This window comes from Salmo salar, chromosome 07 (genome assembly GCF_965601325.2).
Source record: "Salmo salar chromosome 07, fSalSal1, whole genome shotgun sequence".
NCBI lineage: Eukaryota > Metazoa > Chordata > Actinopteri > Salmoniformes > Salmonidae > Salmo > Salmo salar.
In genome coordinates, this window is record NC_138297.1 from 28,803,413 (window position 1) to 28,824,262 (window position 20,850).

The 20,850-nt window shown below is 43.1% G+C and overlaps 1 protein-coding gene across 1 annotated transcript; it reads left to right on the forward strand.

Moving 5' to 3' along the window:
* Positions 1-10,678, forward strand: LOC106609003 (uncharacterized). Its single transcript, XM_014207325.3, has 2 exons — positions 1-299; positions 9,371-10,678. The coding sequence occupies exons 1-2, from the start codon at positions 134-136 to the stop codon at positions 10,351-10,353; spliced, it is 1,149 nt and encodes a 382-aa protein (XP_014062800.1). The 5' UTR covers positions 1-133; the 3' UTR covers positions 10,354-10,678.
* Positions 10,679-20,850: the final 10,172 nt, after the last annotated feature.

A 20,850-nucleotide genomic window follows, 5' to 3' on the forward strand; every position in this document is an offset into this window, starting at 1 on the left:
ACCAAGGAGTACAAAAAAAAAAGACTAACACGGAAGTAGGATTGTAGACGACTTTATTTTCCATTGCTTATGTGGAGAAAATAAGATCCCCTGGCTGAACGGAATAGGCTGCACAACTATAATTCGACTAAAAATGTCTAAACTACAGTTGTTGCATGTGTTTTTAAATGAGCGTTTAACGGCGGCTGTTGTGGAGATTGTCGGGGCAGTTGAGAAAACGGTAGCGGAGTACCAGGAGGAAAATGATCGGCTACGGAGAATGCTGCGGATCACACAGGAGATAAAACTATGTAAAATAGGTTCGTATGTAGATACACTGATAGATAGCTATAGTTATACTCAATTAATCAACCGTTTAACATATCAGTAATCACAATTTCATTGTTTTTTAACCCCTAAAGCTACCAACATAGTTTGATCCCAGGATTTTTTTGGGGGGGAAAATCAATCATAGCAAAAACAGTTTAATTATGTCTTATAAAACATAACTAGACATGTAATTAATGTTATCTGAAAACAAACTTGACGAAAACACTTATTTGATCAAAATTACAGTTCATTTGCATATTCTGTAAAACGAAAATAAGTTTCCTTTGCGCAGCTTTTTTCCAAAGTGCAATTCACATTATATATAATAGTATCATTTCGTTTTCAGAACGTTTAAATACACATTTGGTCATGTTTGTGGTGAAAACCACTGCAGTAGACCCCCCCCCCCCCCCCCCCCCCCCCCCCCCCCAAAAAAATATAATAATATATGGCTTAATTTTTATTTATGCACTACCCCACAGCCAGCATTAGCATTGCTGTAAGTGAAACAATGGGAGTGGTATCAAAACATGACAAAATCCTCTGTCACTTCAAACCAAATGCTATAGCACCCACAATATTGTTGCACATATAGAATATTGTAGGATATTATAGAAATTGTATAAAATAAATCAGAGAATACACACCAATGCAACACGTGTACATTCAGAGTGTAGCTGGATTCTGTAATTTCAGTTCTACAAAGTATTTATTCACTTTCATTAATTGTTTTGACCGCAACTTAGCATATATCTAAGGTAGTTTTGTACACGCTTATACCTAGTTATAACCAGTTATATCCATAGGTGAGTACATAAGGTGCTCCATCTATGCAGGTGATCTGTCTCTATCAGGTCAAGATCACTGATACAGGTCCCCCTCCACCCTCTGACGATATTATGTGTAACTTATGTCACCAGAAAAACCTGGATTCAAATAAATACTTTTTTAGATTCACCCAAGAATAACTAGCCTGGTGGTGGAGGGCCATTTTTCAAAACTAACTTGTCGGCGATTGGATCACCGGCCTAGTTCAAAGCACTGTTCGATTAAGTTGGCCTAGGTTGCACCGGGCTATGGGAAAGGGGGATACCAAGTCAGTTGTACAACTGAATGCCTTCAACTGAAATGTGTCTTCCGCATTTAACCCAACCCCTCTGAATCAGAGAGGTGCGGGGGGTTGCCTTAATCAACTTCCACGTCTTCGGCGCCCGGCGAAGCCGGTGAGGGAGGGGAACCCTGCTCAAATCGAACAGTAATTGCGCCGCTCAGTCATATTGTCATCAATGCGGCATGATGCGTCGTCTAGAAACATACATCTCTTTTTTTCTGTTAACTATGTTTTAGAGTTTTCTAACTAGTTTTCATGTGGACGGCAGATAAAGCGTTTTTATCAAAGGCAATCACGTTTACATGTGAAAACACTGAATACAATTCATTACTCCATGTGTTTAACCTACTTCACTTTTGTTTTGAGCCTACTTCTCCTTTGGCCACAGCAGGGAGGCAGCCCGGTTCCAAAACTAACGCAATCACTTTTCACCCGTTGCAAAATCCGTCCACCCGGGCAGCCGGGCCATATTAATCAAATCCCCTCAGTGTTTGGCGAAGTGGGATTTTGTCCTAAACCCACCCATTATTTCTGAGAGGATGCTGATTGGACATATCATTTTCTAACATATTCCAAATGCCTAGTCTGATTAATCAGGCTGTTATACACAATTAGTTGGTATACCGCCAGAAACTAATGACTGCCAAATCATGTAAATATTCCTCACGCCTCGATCAGACCGACAACTTGATTGCGTTTTGGTACACTGGAAGTACATTCATTTCCAATGGAACGCTGTGTTTGCCTTGCAGCATTGCGTTGCAGGTGCAGTGCATTCTTTATTTTGTATCTACGCTGCATGCGTAGATTTGACAGAGAGTAGCAAAAGGTGAATGCTTAACTTTTGTTGCACACACATGCACAAAAATATTTGGATTACATAATGAAAAAAGTTTGACTGATGAATTTATTACGCAGCATTGATGCAATGAGGCTGTCGGTCTGATCAAGGCGTTATAAATAAAATTGTATTAGTCACATGAGCCGAATACAACAGGTGTAGACCTTACAGTGAAATGCTTACTTGCAAGCCCCTAACCAACAATGCATAAAAATAATAATATGAATAAGAAATAAAAGTAACAAGTAATTAAAGAGGAGCAGTAAAATAACAATAGCGAGACTATATACAGGGGGGTACTGGTACAGAGTCAATGTGCAGGGGCACCGGTTAGTTGAGGTAATTGAGGTAATATGTACATGTCAAGTTATTAAAGTGACTGCATAGATGATAACAACAGAGAGTAGCATCGGTATAAAATGGGGGGGGGGGGGGGGCGGGTCAATGCAAATAGTCTGGGTAGCCATTTGATTAGATGTTCAGGAGTCTTATGGCTTGGCGGTAGAAGCTGTTTAGAAGCCTCTTGGACCTAGACTTGGTGCTTCGGTACCGCCTGCCGTGCGGTAGCAGAGAGAACAGTCTATGACTAGGGTGGCTGGAGTCTTTGACAATTTTAAATGCCTTCCTCTGACACCGCCTGGTATAGAGGTCCTGGATGGCAGGAAGCTTTGTCCCAGAATGTTTAATACAATTATATTTGAATTTACTCTACCGGTTGTCCGTGGTGTTGGTCCTTAAGATGGTCCAAATTGTTGACAAAATATCCACAAGAAAGTATTGTTTACCCGACTGTTTATAGTGCCGATACTGAAGTTGGCATTTCTATCACACATGCACAAAACCATGTAAACACCTGCTGACTTCAGTTAGTATGCATGCATTGCGTGCATGTACTTCCGTCTTGTGCACGTGTTTTCGGTCATGAGCAAACACAGTGCGTGCGATGCATGCATGCATACTAACTGAAGTCAGCAGGTATTCACATGGTTTTGAGCATGTGCCAGGTGATAGAAATGTCAACTTTAGTACCGGCACTCTAAAAAGTCAGGTAAACAATACTCTCCTGTGGATATTTTATCTTAAATTTCAAGTGGCTGAAGGACAACCACACAGGCCACCAGTAGAGTAAGTTCAGATTTAATTGTATTCAACATTCTGGCTTGTAAGGAACATTTACCAGATTTTGCATTCATTAGCTTCAGGCTGAATATACCAATTAATTTTGTATTACAACCTGATAAATCAGACTACCAAATGCCCATCGATTGGAGAAAGGTTGTTGAATAAACCACTTTGGGCTTTGAGCAAAAATAAGAGCTCAACTTGAGGGTTTAAAAACAGTTATCTACTGTAACTTTGACCGTACATGATAAAAAAAAAGTTGTCTTTTTCAGGAAAAGCTGATTGAAATGGGATATAGGCAGGGGTGCAACTTAGTCCCGCTTCTAGATCGACATTGTATGTTGATTGTATTTCGGTCTAGCAGTATAAAACTAGCCCACCGCGTGACTTATTTACCGACCTATGTCTGCACCTGTTTGGCAATGCTTTTCCCATGTTGGAGGCAGAGTGGGAAACTAACTTTTTGGTCCACCAGCTACTGTGTCAGGTAGATGAAAAATCTACCAGCCACTCCGATTTCTTACCAGCCACAGTATTTTTTTCAGACATAATTACACAGCAAATCACACAAAAAAAACGGATGAGCATGCTTTGTAATGTTTCTTAAACAAGAAATGTATTACTAGTATAGTGCATTTGAAAAGTATTCAGACCCCTTCACTTTTTCACAAGTTATGTTACAGTCTGATTCTAAAATGGATTAAATCGTTTTTTCCCCTCATCAATCTACACACAATACCCCATAATGAAAAAGCAAAAACCGGTTTTTAGAAATGTTTGCTCCTTCATAATAGAAAAAGCTATACTCGAGTATGTTGGCATACTATAGGCCCCTCAAACTCAACTCTGGACCTCGAGGCCAGCTCCACTGCATTTTTTCCCTTTGTTCCCCTCTAATCAGGGACTGATTTAGACCTGGGACACCAGGTGTGTGCAATTAATTATTAGCTTGAACAGATTGGGATTTATCTTCAATGCTCTTAATGGTGTACTATGCAGAAATCACCCCTCCATTTCCTGGTTGCTAAAATTGTAATAGTTCACCTAATTTCAGTTTATGTGACAAAACAAGCAAGTATAGTGTAGAGAATCATTGTACCATCTAAACCGCTGTGAAATATATTTTCCGTAATCAAAAATATAGTATTTTCTGCTGTTTGAAGCTGGTGTACAAAACCGAAAGAAAAGATGCAAGAATGAAACTTAAGAACGGGAAGCATAAAAATAGCGCACATAGAACAAATCTACCGCTTTTTAGACCTGCTTTCAATGAGAATGACATCTATAACTCACATCTCTATGTGAATTCAGGCGCGTCGCCCAAAAAGTTACATATTGCAGCTTTAAATCATTTTATAATATAGCCTAAAATTCATTATCTTCTTAATCATGATATATGGCTGGCTGGCTATGTGGCTAGTAGCTTGTGTGGATATTTTTGTATATAGCTAGAGTCTAGACTACCGGTGTTCAGTGCTTGATTTGTAAATCGGGAGGTGCCAGAACAAAAAGTGAGCGCAAGAGTGGGATGACCCGAGGAGCTCTGAGATTATTATTAAAAAAATTATAGTAGAGGCACTTACAGAAGTCGCACAAACGGGACCATTTTTAGTAGCCTAGGGACCTGGGAAAATGTGGCCTTTTATAAATGCATTTCATGCAATTCTACGTAATTTTACATGACTGGAGACTTTGGCAGAATGTTTTTTAATACCACACAAATTATTGAAATGACAGGCTACTTTGACACTGACAAATTGAGAATCTGAGATAAACAAAACAACCTTTTCTTGAATCCATCAATAGCCTAGACTTAGGTGTGTGGAGACACATATTATAGGCTACAATATGAGGAGTAAATTATAGTCCTAAAAATGATATCCAGTTTCCAGTAGTGATCCATGGGTAAAACCCTGGGGAAGCCAAGACAGAATAAAAACAACCATATTACAACCTATGTGTTGTGATAATTGTGTTGTTTGCTCTATAATCTGTTAGTGTTGTATTATATAGAAAATCACCATCAACTGAATGGGGTACCATTTAAACTCATGGACTGCACCAGATTTGCCAGTTCTTGCTGTGAGATGTTACCCCACTCTTCCACCAAAGCACCTACAAGTTCCCGGACATTTCTGGGGGGAATGGCCCTAGCCCTCACCCTCCGATCCAACAGGTCCCAGACGTGCTCAATGGGATTGAGATCCGGGCTCTTCGCCGGCCATGGCAGAACACTGACGTTTCTGTCTTGCTGGAAATCACGCACATAACAAGCAGTATGGCTGGTGGCATTGTCATGCTGGAGGGTCATGTCAGGATGAGCCTGCAGGAAGGGTACCACATGAGGGAGAAGGATGTCTTCCCTGTGACGCACAGCTTTGAGATTGCCTGCAATGACAACCAGTTCAGTCCGATGATGTTGTGACACACCGCCCCAGACCATGACGGACCCTCCACCTCCAAATCGATCCCAATCCAGAGTACAGGCCTCGGTGTAACGCTCATTCCTTCAACGATAAACGCGAATCCAACCATCATCACTGGTGAGACAAAACCACGACTCGTCAGTGAAGAGCACTTTTTGTCAGTCCTGTCTGGTCCAGCGACGGTGGGTTTGTGCCCATAGGCGACGTTGCCGGTGATGTCTGGTGAGGACCTGCCTTACAACATGCCTACAAGCCCTCAGTCCAGCCTCTCTCAGCCTATTGCGGACAGTCTGAGCACTGATGGAGGGATTGTGTTTTCCTGGTGTAACTCGGGCAGTTGTTGTTGCCATCCTGTACCTGTCCCGCAGGTGTGATGTTCGGATGTACCGATCCTGTGCAGGTGTTGTTACACGTGGTCTGCCACTGCGAGGACGATCAGCTGTCCGTCCTTTCTCCCTGTAGCGCTGTCTTAGGAGTATCACAGAACGGACATTGCAATTTATTGCCCTGGCCACATCTGCAGTCCTCATGCCTCCTTGCAGCATGTCTAAAGCACATTCACACAGATGAGCAGGGACCCTGGGCATCTTTTTTTTGGTGTTTTTCAGAGTCTGCATATTCATTAATTGTTTATGGTTCATTGAACAAGCATAGGGAACAGTGTTTAAACCCTTTACAAAGAACATCTGTGGAGTTATTTTGATTTTTATGAATTATCTTGAAAGACAGGGTCCTGAAAAAGGGACGTTTCTTTTTTTGCTGAGTTTATAATATACTGTATATTCACATATCCAGAGAGCACCCTCTGTTCGGTGAAGTCCACAAAGCATATTGCATGTAACAAACAGTTAGAATGATGAAACACAGAGATGAAATACATTTTTAGTTTTTTTGTTAATAATTCTTTTGGGGAAGACTGGCATCCCTTGGCATCTATGAATACACGCCACCGCCAGTTTCACTGACTCACCCAATGATGCGCAGCTCACTCGCCAGCTATGGCCGATGTGCTCATGCCAAAAGCCTAAGCCTCACTTGTTTTGCTTTGTAGCCTACAGACAGAAAGCCATTTGCTTTCCAACCTGTGTTTTCCTGCCATTGTTTTTGAAATATTGTGAAAGGCCTGTTTTGGCTGCATGCTGTTCACTGTCATACCACACGTTCCCAACTGTAGTGTATGCTAATGTGATAATAGTGTAATAGCTTATAGTTTTCTTAAAATCTGTTTAATTATTGTGATAGGCTCATGTTTTATGGGTATGGCGTACCCCCACTATTTATTTTACCAGTACTCCGTACCGGACCGTTCTGCCTTACTTTCACCCCTGGGAATTACTTTAGCTTCCTTGCATGCCAGTAGACACACTCATTTAGGCTTTGGTTAAATATATAGCAAATAGGCGTAGCAATACAGTCTGCTACCATTCTCAATAGTTTGCCATCAAGGTTGTCTGTACCTGGTGGCTCATCATTATTGATGATAACAATTGTTTTTCCACCTTTCCCACACTAACTTGACTAAATTCAAAACAGAAAACCTTGTCTTTCATTATTAGATATTTTATACAAAAAATATGATGGTTCCCTGTTCAATGTTGTCATGTCACTTCTGGTAGCTAAACTATGTAGCTAAGCTTGGTACACACACTCGACGATGACCGTATTTCAAGCCATGTATGTTTGGGTACCGGACACACGCAATCGCCGTACAGAGCAGACTGGGGGAAAAAGGCACAACCCAGCTTCATACAGGGCAGACCAACAGACGGGGTAGGGGTGGCGAACTTGACGACGTCATAGTGACTTGGGGGCAGTGGGATCAGAACAACAACGACAAAAACTGTACCAAAAAATATATTTTATACCACCACCCAAAAGGGCTTTTGGCGAGTAGGAAGGAAAAGGGGCAGGTGCTTGGGCAGAGGTAGACCCCCATCTGTGCACGTACCTAGATGCTACCACCCCACCTCCAAATCAAAACCAAACATGGATTCCATGTTGTTCTTCCTTTGTGAGCACACCTGTCTGTGTTTCACACCTATTTGCCCTAGCTAATCAGCCTGGCAATACGGGCACCATGCTGCTGCAGACAGGATGTAGAACGAAGCGTGTTTTCACATCCTGCGCAAACATTGACATCCATGTTTGGTTTTGAATTGGAGGTGGGATGTTCACGTCTAATAATTGGATTGAATTATTTCCTGGGCACCACTCTGTGATGCAAAGGGAAGGGATCACTGCTGCTACCTCACTTTCCAACCAAAGTGCATGAATTAAGTAGAAATCTGAGGTAGAGAGGATATTCGGCAACACTTAAAGGACAATGGAATTACATTTGAAAAAGCATCTTTATTGCTAAAAGTAGAACCAACGCGTCTTGGCTTTTGGCCTTTTATGAATGAGGCTTTTATACATTAGGCTTTTATACATATATGAATAAAAGCCATGATGTGATTGATAAATCCGTGGTAGAATGACCAACAAATAGATTGTGAGTACATGTTGCGCTGACCAATGGAATATGTAAACACAAAAATAACAATATGATAGGTCTAGTTGTGGCCGCAACCGGACTAGATTGTGAACAACTCTTGGCGGAATGCATTGCTTGACTGCCGCGAGGGTGATAAGCACAATGTCTTTTGTGGACTGCAGGACCCCAGACGATTTACTCTCGCGTTCGAGTTGGTTGAGGAAAGGCTGTGTGTGTTTTGGTTCAACAAAGCTGTGTCCATCATAACATTCAATGATCAATTAATTGCATTAATTATTGCACCATGCGAACAATTATCAGTTCTAAACATGTCTTTTTTTATTCTCTATGCTGCCTGCAGCACGATCTATTTTGCCAGCGCGCATATATTCCATACAGTTGTTGTTGTAAACACATCACTAGAGGAGCGCGTATTAATCCTGCTGTAGAGTTCATTGCCCAGCAGGTCAAACGAACGACTAAAATGAACGAGTTACTCAGAAAAACGAATCATGACTCTCGAGTAGGTAAAAAGAGTCGTTCAAAAATAAGGAATCGTTTGCGAACTGCACATCACTACTTTGAACGGGGCACCTGGCTCTGGCTCACAGCCGGGAGGCAGCCCGGTTCCAAAATGAATGCAATTTTTCACCCACTCCTCCCATCGGTGTAACCTGGGCCAGATAATCGAATCCCCTCATAGGTAAAACAGACAATATTACAACTTGACAATGTAAATAGACACTCATGATAAATAATTTAAAAAAATAGTAACTTACTAAAGGAAATCCTTTATAATAAATTCCTTATTCATACCACTCGGCGACGCATTCCTTATCAGAACCGTCTGCTGACAATGGAAGTACCGTTTGAGCGTCGTCAAACATGCACAGATACAGGTCGGTAAATAAGTTGCATGCTGGACTAGTGTTATACTGCTAGACTAAGATACAATCTCGGTCTAGAAGCTGGCCCTAGCTATCTGCCCTCAGGCACGTCTAATGGCTGTATAGATCATAGAGATCTATAATTCACCTGTATGATTCAAGTGTTCTATTTCATTCTGCTCTTCCTCTCCTTCCCTCCAGGCTCCCTGCCTCTCTCTCTTGCTGGATCTGAAGAGGCGGTTCCCCCTGAGCAGCAGCACTGTGAGCAGGAGTGGAATCCCAGTTTGGGGCAGGAGGACCCAAAGCCCACACAGATTATAGAGGAAGAGCAGATTCAAGGGCTGGAGCCTGATATCATAGAGTTCAAATTCACTCCTTCCTGTGTGAAAAGTGAATGTGATCAGGAGGACCCACTTTGGTCCTTGACTCTTCCTAAAACCCAGATTGTGGAGCACGTAGATATTGACTCTAAACAAGTGGATCCTGAACCTTTTGCCACTGTGACCCACCTAAAGGGTTTCGAAATTTCCTGTGACCCTCCAGATAATCAGAACAATGCCTCCATCCACAGCTCAGCCATAAGAAGCAACCCAGTAGGACTTGACAGCAGCCCACCATTGGATCCCAGCCCACCATTGGCTCCGACCCCACCAATGGAGAAACCCTGCAACTTCCCCTTTTATGGCAAGACATTCAAACAAAAAGGAAATCTGTCCATGCACATGAGTATTCACACAGGAGAGACACCATTTAGCTGTGGTGACTGTGGGAAGTGCTTTATTCAGAAGGGGGACCTAAGAAGACATATACTGACTCACACAGGAGAGAAACCATTTAGCTGTAATTTTTGCAGTAAAAGCTTCAATCAGAAGGGGGACTTAAGGAGGCATATACTGACTCACACAGGAGAGAAACCGTTTAGCTGTGGTGACTGTGGGAAAAGCTTCAGTCAGAAGGGCGACCTAAGGAGGCATATACTGACTCACACAGGAGAGAAACCATTTAGCTGTGGTGACTGTGGGAAAAGCTTCCGTCTCAAGGGGAACCTAACCACTCATACACTCACTCACAAAGGAGTGAAACAACATGGCTGTGCAGTCTGTGGTTTAAGATTCACTCATAAGGCGTATCTGCTGAAGCATGTGCATAAAGTCCACAAAGAAAGAAAACAGGATGAAAACTGAAAGGAAAGACAATTAGGACAAAGACATCTGTCAGAAGATGGGAATAAAAAAAACAGGATGTGTATAACACTCCTAGGAAAGCAAAGCAACTCTGGATCATTCATGTTCTGCGTTACAGATAAATAGATGTGTGATTCATTTACTTTTGTAAAGTCTATGTAAATTCGAATCCCTGAGTTGAAAAGGTACAAATCTGTCGTTCTGCCCCTGAACAAGGCAGTTGACCCACTGTTCCTAGGCCGTCATTGAAAATAAGAATTTGTTCTTAACTGACTTGCCTAGTTAAATAAAGGTAAAATAAAAATAAAGTTTGATATGATTTGAATGATGAGGTAATGCTCAAACAGTACTACACTGTATAATGGGAATCTTACAGTTCTGAGGGGTATACTAATCAAATCAAATATATTTGTAAAGCAGTTTTTTTCAGCAGATGTCAAAGTGCTATACAGAAACCCAGCCTAAAACCCCAAACAGCAAGCAATGCAGATGTAGAAGCACGGTGGCTAGTATACCCCTTTGCAGTACAAACAACAACAAAGTGGACACCCCGCCACTTTCGGTAAACAGCTGAGGGAGAAAGAAATGTAAAAACACTCAAATTCAGACAGATCTATGGATGGAAGGACTGGCCACTCATGAGATCAAAATTATATTTTTAACCATCTTTTGAGGCTATATAGTGTTTGTTTGCAATTACATTGTTTACAAACAATGGAGTAAAACAAGCTTAGCATTTTAGGTTCTGATGTTTTGTGATCTGATGAGGTGACTGTTGAACTGAGCTCATGAGGCATTTATAAGTTGCCTTCTTCAAGAATCAATGGGTATATACACTATATGGCCAAAAGTATGTGGACACCAGCTTGTTGAACATCTCATTCCAAAATCATGGTCATTAATATGGAGTTGGTCCCCCCTTTGCTGCTATAACAGCCTCCACTCTTCTGGAAAGGCTTTCCACTAGATGTTGGAACATTGCTGCGAGGACTTGCTTTCATTCAGCCACAAGAGCATTAGTGAGGTCGGGGACTGATGTTGGGCGATTAGGCCTGGCTCGCAGTCGGCACCCCAATTCATCCCAAAGGTGTTTGATGGGGTTGAGGTCAGGGCTCTGTGCAGCCCAGTCAAATTCTCCCACACCGATCTCGACAAACCATTTCTGTATGGACCTCGCTTTGTGCACGGGGCCATTGTCATACTGAAACAAGAAAGGGCCTTCCCCAAACTATTGCCACAAAGTTGTAAGCACAGAATCGTCTAGAATGTCATTTCAAGCGGTAGCGTTATGATTCCCTTCAATGGAACTAAGGGGCCTAGCCCGAACCATGAAAAACAGCTCCAGAACATTATTCCTCCGCCAAACTTTACAGTTGGCACTATGCATTGGGACAGGTAGGGTTCTCCTGGGCACATACAGTTGACTGGACTTAGTAAGGCCATTCTACTGCCAATGTTTACTATGGAGATTGCATGGCTGTGTGCTCAATTTTATACACCTGTATAGCCGACTCCACTAATTCAAAGGGGTGTCCACATACGTTTGTATATAGTGTACCAAAGATGAGGGACTGTTGATATTGCAACTACACAACTCAAATGCCGGTTCACCAGTATGTACTAAATCGGAAACAGCTTTTTTTGTTCAAGCCCTTAAGAACTGTTGTCTGCTGAAGGTGATAATCTGTTTGCATCTGCCAATTTATTGGCTGTCCAGTATCCAGATGACCTGTCCCCAGAGCTTCATATACACCTAGTCACAGAACTGCTGTAACTCCCTTCTGCCCAGTTTCCCTGATGTTGCTACCGCTATCAAGCTGTTTTTCAGTGGTGGAAAAAGTACTCAATTGTCATACTTGAGAAAAAGTAAGTAAAAGTGAAAGTCACCTAGTAAAATACTACTTCAGTAAAAGTCTAAAAGTATTTGGTTTTAAATATACTTAAGTATCAAATGTAAATGGTATTGTTCAAATGTACTTAAGTACCAAAAGTAAAAGTAGAAACCATTTGAAATTCCTTATATTAAGCAAACCAGAGGGCACAATTTATTTTACTTTAACATTTTTATTGAAGGACAGCCAGAGGCACACTTCAACACATTTTCAAACGAAGCATTTGTGTTTAGTGAGTCCGCCAGATCAGAGGCAGCAGGGTTGACCAGGGATGTTCTCTTTGTAAGTGTGAATTGGACTATTTTCCAGACAAAATGTAAGAGTAGGTGTCAGGGAAAATATATGGAGTAAAAAGTACATTATTTTCTTTAGGATTGTAGTGAAGTAAAAGTTGGCCAAAAAAAATAATAGTTAAGTAAAGTACAGATACCCCAAAAAACGACTTAAGTAAAAATACTTTAAAGTACTACTTAAGTACTTTACACCACTGCTGTTTTTACCATCCCTGTAACTGTCGCTTCTGCGGAAAGATCGTTTTCTCAAATAAACTCATAAAGAACTACCTAAACAGCATTAGGCTCTTGGCCTGATATGCATTTTTGAACACCTGAGTACAGTAGTCCGGTCTCGAGATCACCTATGTCTCTGTGTCGGATACATTTGTACTCGGTCTCGGGCAGTGAGGACTCGTCATTTCTTCCCGAGACCAGCGGAGTAAAAAAAGTCTGAATTATCAGCTTCCATTGTCAGCGCATAAAACTAATTAATCAGGCCAAATACACTGCTCAAAAAAATAAAGGGAACACTTAAACAACACAATGTAACTCCAAGTCAATCACACTTCTGTGAAATCAAACTGTCCACTTAGGAAGTAACACTGATTGACAATACATTTCACATGCTGTTGTGCAAATGGAATAGACAACAGGTGGAAATTATAGGCAATTAGCAAGACACCCCCAATAAAGGAGTGGTTCTGCAGGTGGTGACCACAGACCACTTCTCAGTTCCTATGCTTCCTGGCTGATGTTTTGGTCACTTTTGAATGCTGGCGGTGCTTTCACTCTAGTGGTAGCATGAGACAGAGTCTACAACCCACACAAGTGGCTCAGGTAGTGCAGCTCATCCAGGATGGCACATCAATGCGAGCTGTGGCAAGAAGGTTTGCTGTGTCTGTCAGCGTAGTGTCCAGAGCATGGAGGCGCTACCAGGAGACAGGCCAGTACATCAGGAGACGTGGAGGAGGCCGTAGGAGGGCAACAACCCAGCAGCAGGACCGCTACCTCCGCCTTTGTGCAAGGAGGAGCAGGAGGAGCACTGCGGGAGCCCTGCAAAATGACCTCGAGCAGGCCACAAATGTGCATGTGTCTGCTCAAACGGTCAGAAACAGACTCCATGAGGGTGGTATGAGGGCCCGACGTCCACAGGTGGGGGTTGTGCTTACAGCCCAACACCGTGCAGGACGTTTGGCATTTGCCAGAGAACACCAAGATTGGCAAATTCGCCACTGGCGCCCTGTGCTCTTCACAGATGAAAGCAGGTTCACACTGAGCACATGTGACAGACGTGACAGAGTCTGGAGACGCCGTGGAGAACGTTCTGCTGCCTGCAACATCCTCCAGCATGGCCGGTTTGGCGGTGGGTCAGTCATGGTGTGGGGTGGCATTTCTTTGGGGGGCCGCACAGCCCTCCATGTGCTCGCCAGAGGTAGCCTGACTGCCATTAGGTACCGAGATGAGATCCTCAGACCCCTTGTGAGACCATATGCTGGTGCGGTTGGCCCTGGGTTCCTCCTAATGCAAGACAATGCTAGACCTCATGTGGCTGGAGTGTGTTAGCAGTTCCTGCAAGAGGAAGGCATTGATGCTATGGACTGGCTCACCCGTTCCCCAGACCTGAATCCAATTGAGCACATCTGGGACATCATGTCTCGCTCCATCCACCAACGCCACGTTGCACCACAGACTGTCCAGGAGTTGGCGGATGCTTTAGTCCAGGTCTGGGAGGAGATCCCTCAGGAGACCATCCGTCACCTCATCAGGAGCATGCCCAGGCGTTGTAGGGAGGTCATACAGGCACGTGGAGGCCACACACTCTACTGAGCCTCATTTTGACTTGTTTTAAGGACATTACATCAAAGTTGGATCAGCCTGTAGTGTGGTTTTCCACTTTAATTTTGAGTGTAACTCCAAATCCAGACCTCCATGGGTTGATAAATTGGATTTCCATTGATTATTTTTGTGTGGTTTTGTTGTCAGCACATTCAACTATGTAAAGAAAAAAGTATTTAATAAGATTATTTCATTCATTCAGATCTAGGATGTGTTATTTTAGTGTTCCCTTTATTTTTTTGAGCAGTATATTTACACTCCTTTCTTGAAACATTAATACAGTATCTTAACAGCCTTATTATCTATTATAGACATGTTTGCGCCGTGGCGAACCTAAAGACCTTCAGTGTGTGACATGTTCGTGATTACGAAATGACAGCAACCGTATTACTAGCACACTCATGTAGGAGAGTGCACTTTTTATAAAACACAAAGGGCCAATGGTGTAGTGGAGGGTAAACACTGGAATTAGCCGTATACCCACTTTTTTTCAGTGGGCATTGCATAAGGATATACTTAGTTCTTAATCCCTACTGATGCGTATTAAATTAGTGTAGTGGAAGTATACGATTTATCATCAATGTAGTAGTACAATAAAGAAATCATGCACAAAGTAGCCTACACAATCGCAAAGCAAGTGAAATATATTCACATGCGTGCTGCACACAGCGGAATATCATCTGCAGGCAGCAAGAGTGCAGCTCTCAACTGGTTTTGGCATGGAGCAGCTCACAGAAGAATGACTTTAGCTGGTAGGGTAGGAAATTAATTTATTGTTAAAAGTTATTCTTGAAAAGGGAGAAGCAAAAAAATGTGCAACAACATTCTCTTTGATAACACCTGCTGCAGCTGCTGCAAACTAGCCGACAACAAAAGCTAGCTAGCTAGACCATGGGAAAACTACTGCTCGCTATTGCACAGTGACCTGTTGGCCTTCAAGAAGGTAGAAGTTTCCATAAGTTTTTGTAAAAACGGTCCCACCCATTAAGTCAAAATGTGATTGGTTGATTCCACTGTCACTCCAAAATCTTCGACTAATACTGTTGAATTGGCAGATGCCTTTATCTAGCATCTGATGGCCCCTAGCCAATGGCTGATTTAGCTAGCTATATTTATGTCCCCAGAGACCAGCAAACAAAAATCCTGATTGGATATTTTTTTTCTCTTCAATGTTAACCCTTTCCAACAAAAGCTGACGAGATTAAATCAGAACATCATTGAAAATAAATTATAATTTGTATAGTGGCTCTTTTGCCTCAGAATGCATTTTTTCACTATTTTGAATGTCTAAAGAACCTATATGTTTTTCTGAAATATGAACACAGAAATACTGGACATTTTTAACTGTTATTATGGTGATGACTTGACAAAATTACCATCATGGTCTTGAATTGGACATGGTCTTGACTCTGTCTCTCCCCCTCTCCAGTCTTAACTCGGACTTGATTTGCTCCGGTCTTGGTCTTGAATCGGTCTCGCTTTAGGTGATCTCGAACACAACACTGCCTGAGTAAGCTTCACTCTGCACTGGCACCGTCGTAGCCTTGACCAGTGCATTTGTTCACTGATATTTTTTTTCTTCTTCACTTTTACAGTCACATTCCTGAAGGCCAAGAAACAAACACTTAGCTTCCAATACATATGAAAATTAAAAAGGTTTATGAATGACTTTTTGTTTGGTTGCTGTCAAATTATTTATTATTTATTAAATCAATAGAAAATACAGATGTATTGACAGGCGCATGGGCCCAAGAGCTCGTGGGATCACCCTGCCTTGCGGGGGTGTCTGGTACGCCAGTGGTTGGTGGGTGATCGCGTGCCCACTGGAGCCGCTCATTCTTGGTTTTAGCTGATAAGAGTGATACCCGGTCTGGTCGTCTGCTGCAATAGCCCATCCGTGACAAGGACCGATGAGTTGTGCGTTCCGAGATGCCGTTCTTTACACCACTGTTGTACTGAGCCATCATTTTCCTGTTTGTGGCCCGCCTGTTAACTTGCACAATTCTTGCCATTCTCTTCCGAATTCTCATCAACAAGCTGTTTTCTCTCACTGGACTGCCACTGACTCAATGTTTTTCTTTGTTGCGCTGTCCAGTCCAGGCACGGCGTCCAGTCCCGCTCCATGGCCGGAGCCTTCATCTGCACCGGTGCTCAGTCCAGGCACGGTGTCCAGTCCCGCTCCATGGCCGGAGCCTTCCTCTGCGCCAGTGCCCAGTCCAGGCACGGCGTCCAGTCCCGCTCCATGGCCGGAGCCTTCCTCTGCCGGTGCCCAGTCCAGGCATGGCGTCCAGTCCTGCTCCATGGCCGGAGCCTTCATCTGCGCCGGTTCTCAGTCCAGGCACGGCGTCCAGTCCCGCTCCATGGCCGGAGCCTTCCTCTGCGCTGGTGCCCAGTCCAGGCACGGCATCCAGTCCTGCTCCATGGCCGGAGCCTTCCTCTGCTCCGGTGCTCAGTCTGGGCACGGTGTTCAGCCCGGCTTCAGGGCCAGATCCGCGGTCTGAGCGGAGGCTACATCCCGCACCGGAGCCGCCAGCGACGCTAGTTGCCCAGCCTAACCCTCCCCATCTAGGTTCAGGTTTTTGCGGTCGGAGTCCGCACCTTTGGGGGGGGGGGGGTTCTGTCATGCCCTAACCATAGAGAGCCCTCTGGGTTCTCTATGGTGTATAGGTCAGAGCGTGACTAGGGGGGGTTCTAGCGTTTCTATTTCTATGTTGGTATTTGTATGGTTCCCAATTAGAGGCAGCTGATTATTGTTGTCTCTAATTGGGGATCATACTTAAGTTGCCCATTGTTCCCACCTGTGTTGTGGGATATTGTTTTCAGTTAGTGCCTTAGTGCTCTCTGTACTGGACGTTCGTTGATTTCTTTGTTGTTTTTGTTAAGTTTCACTTTGTAATAAAGTATGTGGAACTCAACTCACGCTGCGCCTTGGTCCACTCATTTCGACGATCGTGACAGTAAGGATGGAAAATCTTAAATAAAACCTTTTACAGTGAATGAGATACAGTTGTTTTAGTTAACAGTGGTATTTTTCTAGAATTCTATGGATGTTCCGTGATCAGACACTTTCTTATCTAGATAGTGTATTAATGCTGCATAATGTACGTTTTTGGGCGACCTGACCAAATTCACATAGAAATGTGTGTTTATAGATCTGTCATTCTCATTGAAAGCAAGTCTAAGAAGCGGTAGAACTGTTCTATGTGTGCTATTTCTGTGCTATTTCTATTCCGTTCTTTAGTTTACTTTTTGCGTCTATTACTTTCGGTTTTGTACACCAGCTTTAAACAGCCGATACAATTTTTTGGGTTATGAAAAATATATTTTACTGCAGTTTAGATGGTACAATGATTCTCTACCTTAATCTTGCTTGTTTTGTCACATGAACTGAAATTAGGCAAACTATTACAATTTTTGCAACCAGGAAATGGCGGTTCGATTTCTACCACAGGAGTTTGGTGGTATCTAAATTGGAGAACACGGGCTCATGGTCATGGCTGGAGTGGAATAGTATCAAACACATGGTTTCCAGGTGTTTGATGCCATTTCATGTGCTCCGTTCCAGACATTATGAGCTGTGCTCCCCTCAGCAGCCTCCACTGATTTCTACATAGTGCATCTTTAAACACTCATCTTTTCAGTTCGCTGCAGCTAGTGACTGGAACCAGCTGCAACAAACACTCAAACTGGAAAGTTTTATCTCAATCTCTTCATTCAAAGATTCAATCATGGACACTCTTACTGACAGTTGTGGCTGCTTTGCATGATGTATTGTTGTCTCTACCTTCATGCCCTTTGTGCTGTTCTGTGACCAATAATGTTTCAAATCTATTTTTATGTCACGTGCCGAATACAACCGGTGTAGACCTTACAGTGACATGCTTACTTACAAGCCCTTAACCAACAATGTAGTTTTAAGAAAAAAAAGAACAAGCAATAAAAGTAACAATAAAAGAGCACCAGTAAAATAACAATAGCGAGGCTATATACAGGGGGTACCAATACAGAGTCAATGTGCGGGGGCACCAGTTAGTCGAGGTAATATGTACATGAAGGTAGAGTTATTAAAGTAACTATGCATAGATAATAAACAGAAAGTATCAGCAGCGTAAAAGAGGGGGGGGGGGGGCAATGAAAATAGTCTGGGTAGCCATTTGATTAGATATTCAGGAGTCTTATGGCTTAGGGGTAGAAGCTGTTTAGAAGCCTCTTGGACCTAGACTTGGCGCTCCGGTACCGCTTGCCGTGCGGTAGCAGAGAGAACAGTCTATGACTAGGTTGGCTGGAGTTTTTGACTATTTTTAGGGCCTTCCTCTGACACCGCCTGGTATAGAGGTCCTGGATGGCAGGAAGCATGGCCCCAGTGATGTACTGGGCCATACGCACTACCCTCTGTAGTGCCTTGCGGTCGGAGGCCGAGCAGTTGCCATACCAGGCGGTGATGCAACCAGTCAGGATGCTCTTTATGGTGCAGCTGTAGAACCTTTTGAGGATCTGAGGACCCATGCCAAATCTTTTCAGTCTCCTTAGGGGGAATAGATTTTGTCGTTCCCTCTTCACGACTGTCTTGGTGTGCTTGGACCATGTTAGTTTGTTGGTGATGTGGACACCAAGGAACTTGAAGCTCTCAACCTGCTCCACTGCAGCCCCGTTGATGAGAAAGGTCTTCCTTTTCCTGTTGTCCACAATCATCTCCTTTGTCTTGATCACATTGAGGGAGAGGTTGGTGTCCTGGCACCACACGGCCAGGTCTCTGACCTCCTCCCTATAGGCTGTCTCGTCGTTGTCGGTGATCAGGCCTACTACTGTTGTGTCATCGGCAAACTTAATGATGGTGTTGGAGTCGTGCCTGGCCATGCAGTCGTGAGAGAGCAGGGAATACAGTAGGGGACTGAGCACACACCCCTGAGGGGCCCCCGTGTTGAGGATCAGCATGGCAAATGTGTTGTTACCTACCCTTACCACCTGGGGGCGGCCCGTCAGGAAGTCCAACACCCCCTCTCAGTTGCAGAGGGGGTGTTTAGTCCCTGGGTCCTTTGCTTAGTGATGAGCTTTGAGGGCACTATGTTGTTGAACGCTGAGCTGTAGTCAATGAATAACATTCTCGCATATGTGTTCTTTTTGTCCAGTTGTGAAAGGGCAGTGTGGAGTGCAATAGAGATTGCATCATCTGTGGATCTGTTTGGGTGGGATGCAAATTGGAGTGGGTCTAGGGTTTCTGGGTTGATGGTGTTGATGTGACCCATGACCAGCCTTTCAAAGCACTTCATGGCTACAAAACATTTGGCCACGACTGTAGACAGCTACGAAAAATACAGATGAAAACTCTCTTGGTTTATAGTGTGGTCTACAGCTTATTGTGAGATACGTTACCTCAGGCGAGCAAAACCTCGAGACTTCCTTAGATTTCTAACACCAGCTGTTTACAAATATACATAGACTATCACCCCTTGTCTTACCAGAGTCCGCTGTTCTATCCTCCGGAAAAGCTTCAAACCCACCAGCTGTATGTTATTCATGTCGTCTTTCAGCCAAAACTCGGTGATACATAAGATATGACCGTTTTTAATGTCCCATTGGTAGGATATACGTGATCATATTTAGTCTATTTTATTATCGATTGATTGTACGTTGGCTCATAGGACCGATGGTAAAGGTAGATTACCCTCTCGGCTTCGGATCATAACAAGGCACACGGATCTTCATCCATGATACCTGCGTCTCTTGCTTCTGCAAATTACGGGGATGAGGGTGAGTATGGGGTGAGTAATCGCTGTCCTGATATCTAGAAGCTCTTTGCGTTCATAGGATGTGTGTTGCTGCCATGCTATGTTGTTGTCTTAGGTCTCTCTTTATGTAGTGTTATTGTCTCTTGTCGTGATGTGTGTTTTGTCCTATATTTTTATTTAATACATTTTTATTTGTAATCCCTGCCTCCGTCCCCGCAGGAGGCCTTTTGCCTTTGGGTAGGCCGTCAGTGTAAATAAGAATTTGTTCTTAACTGATTTGCCTAGTTAAATAAAGGTTAAATAAAAAATAAAAAATAGAAAACGCATACAGTACCAGTCAAAAGTTTGGACACACCTACTCATTCAAGGGTTCTTTATTTTTACTATTTTCTACATTGTAGAATAATAGTGAAGACATCAAAACTATGAAATAACACATTTCAAATCACGTAGTAAACAAAAGTGTTAAACAAATCAAAATATGTTATATTTTAGATTCTTCATAGTAGTCACCCTTTGCCTTGATGATAGCTTTGCACACTCTTGGCATTCTCAACCAGCTGCACCTGGAATGCTTTTCCAACAGTCTTGAAGGAGTTCCCACATATGCTGAACACTTGTTGGCTGCTTTTCTTTCACTCTGCGGTCACACTTATCCCAAACCATCTCAATTGGGTTGAGGTTGGGTGATTGTGGAGGCCAGGTCATCTGATGCATCACTCTCCTTCTTGGTCAAATAACCCTTACACAGCCTGGAGGTATGTT

Coding starts and splice junctions, on each gene's coding strand:
- LOC106609003 (XM_014207325.3), top strand. CDS start 134: ATGTCTAAACTACAGTTGTTGCATGTGTTTTTAAATGAGCGTTTAACG. Junction 300..9,370: donor GATAAAACTATGTAAAATAG/GTTCGTATGTAG, acceptor CCTTCCCTCCAG/GCTCCCTGCCTCTCTCTCTT.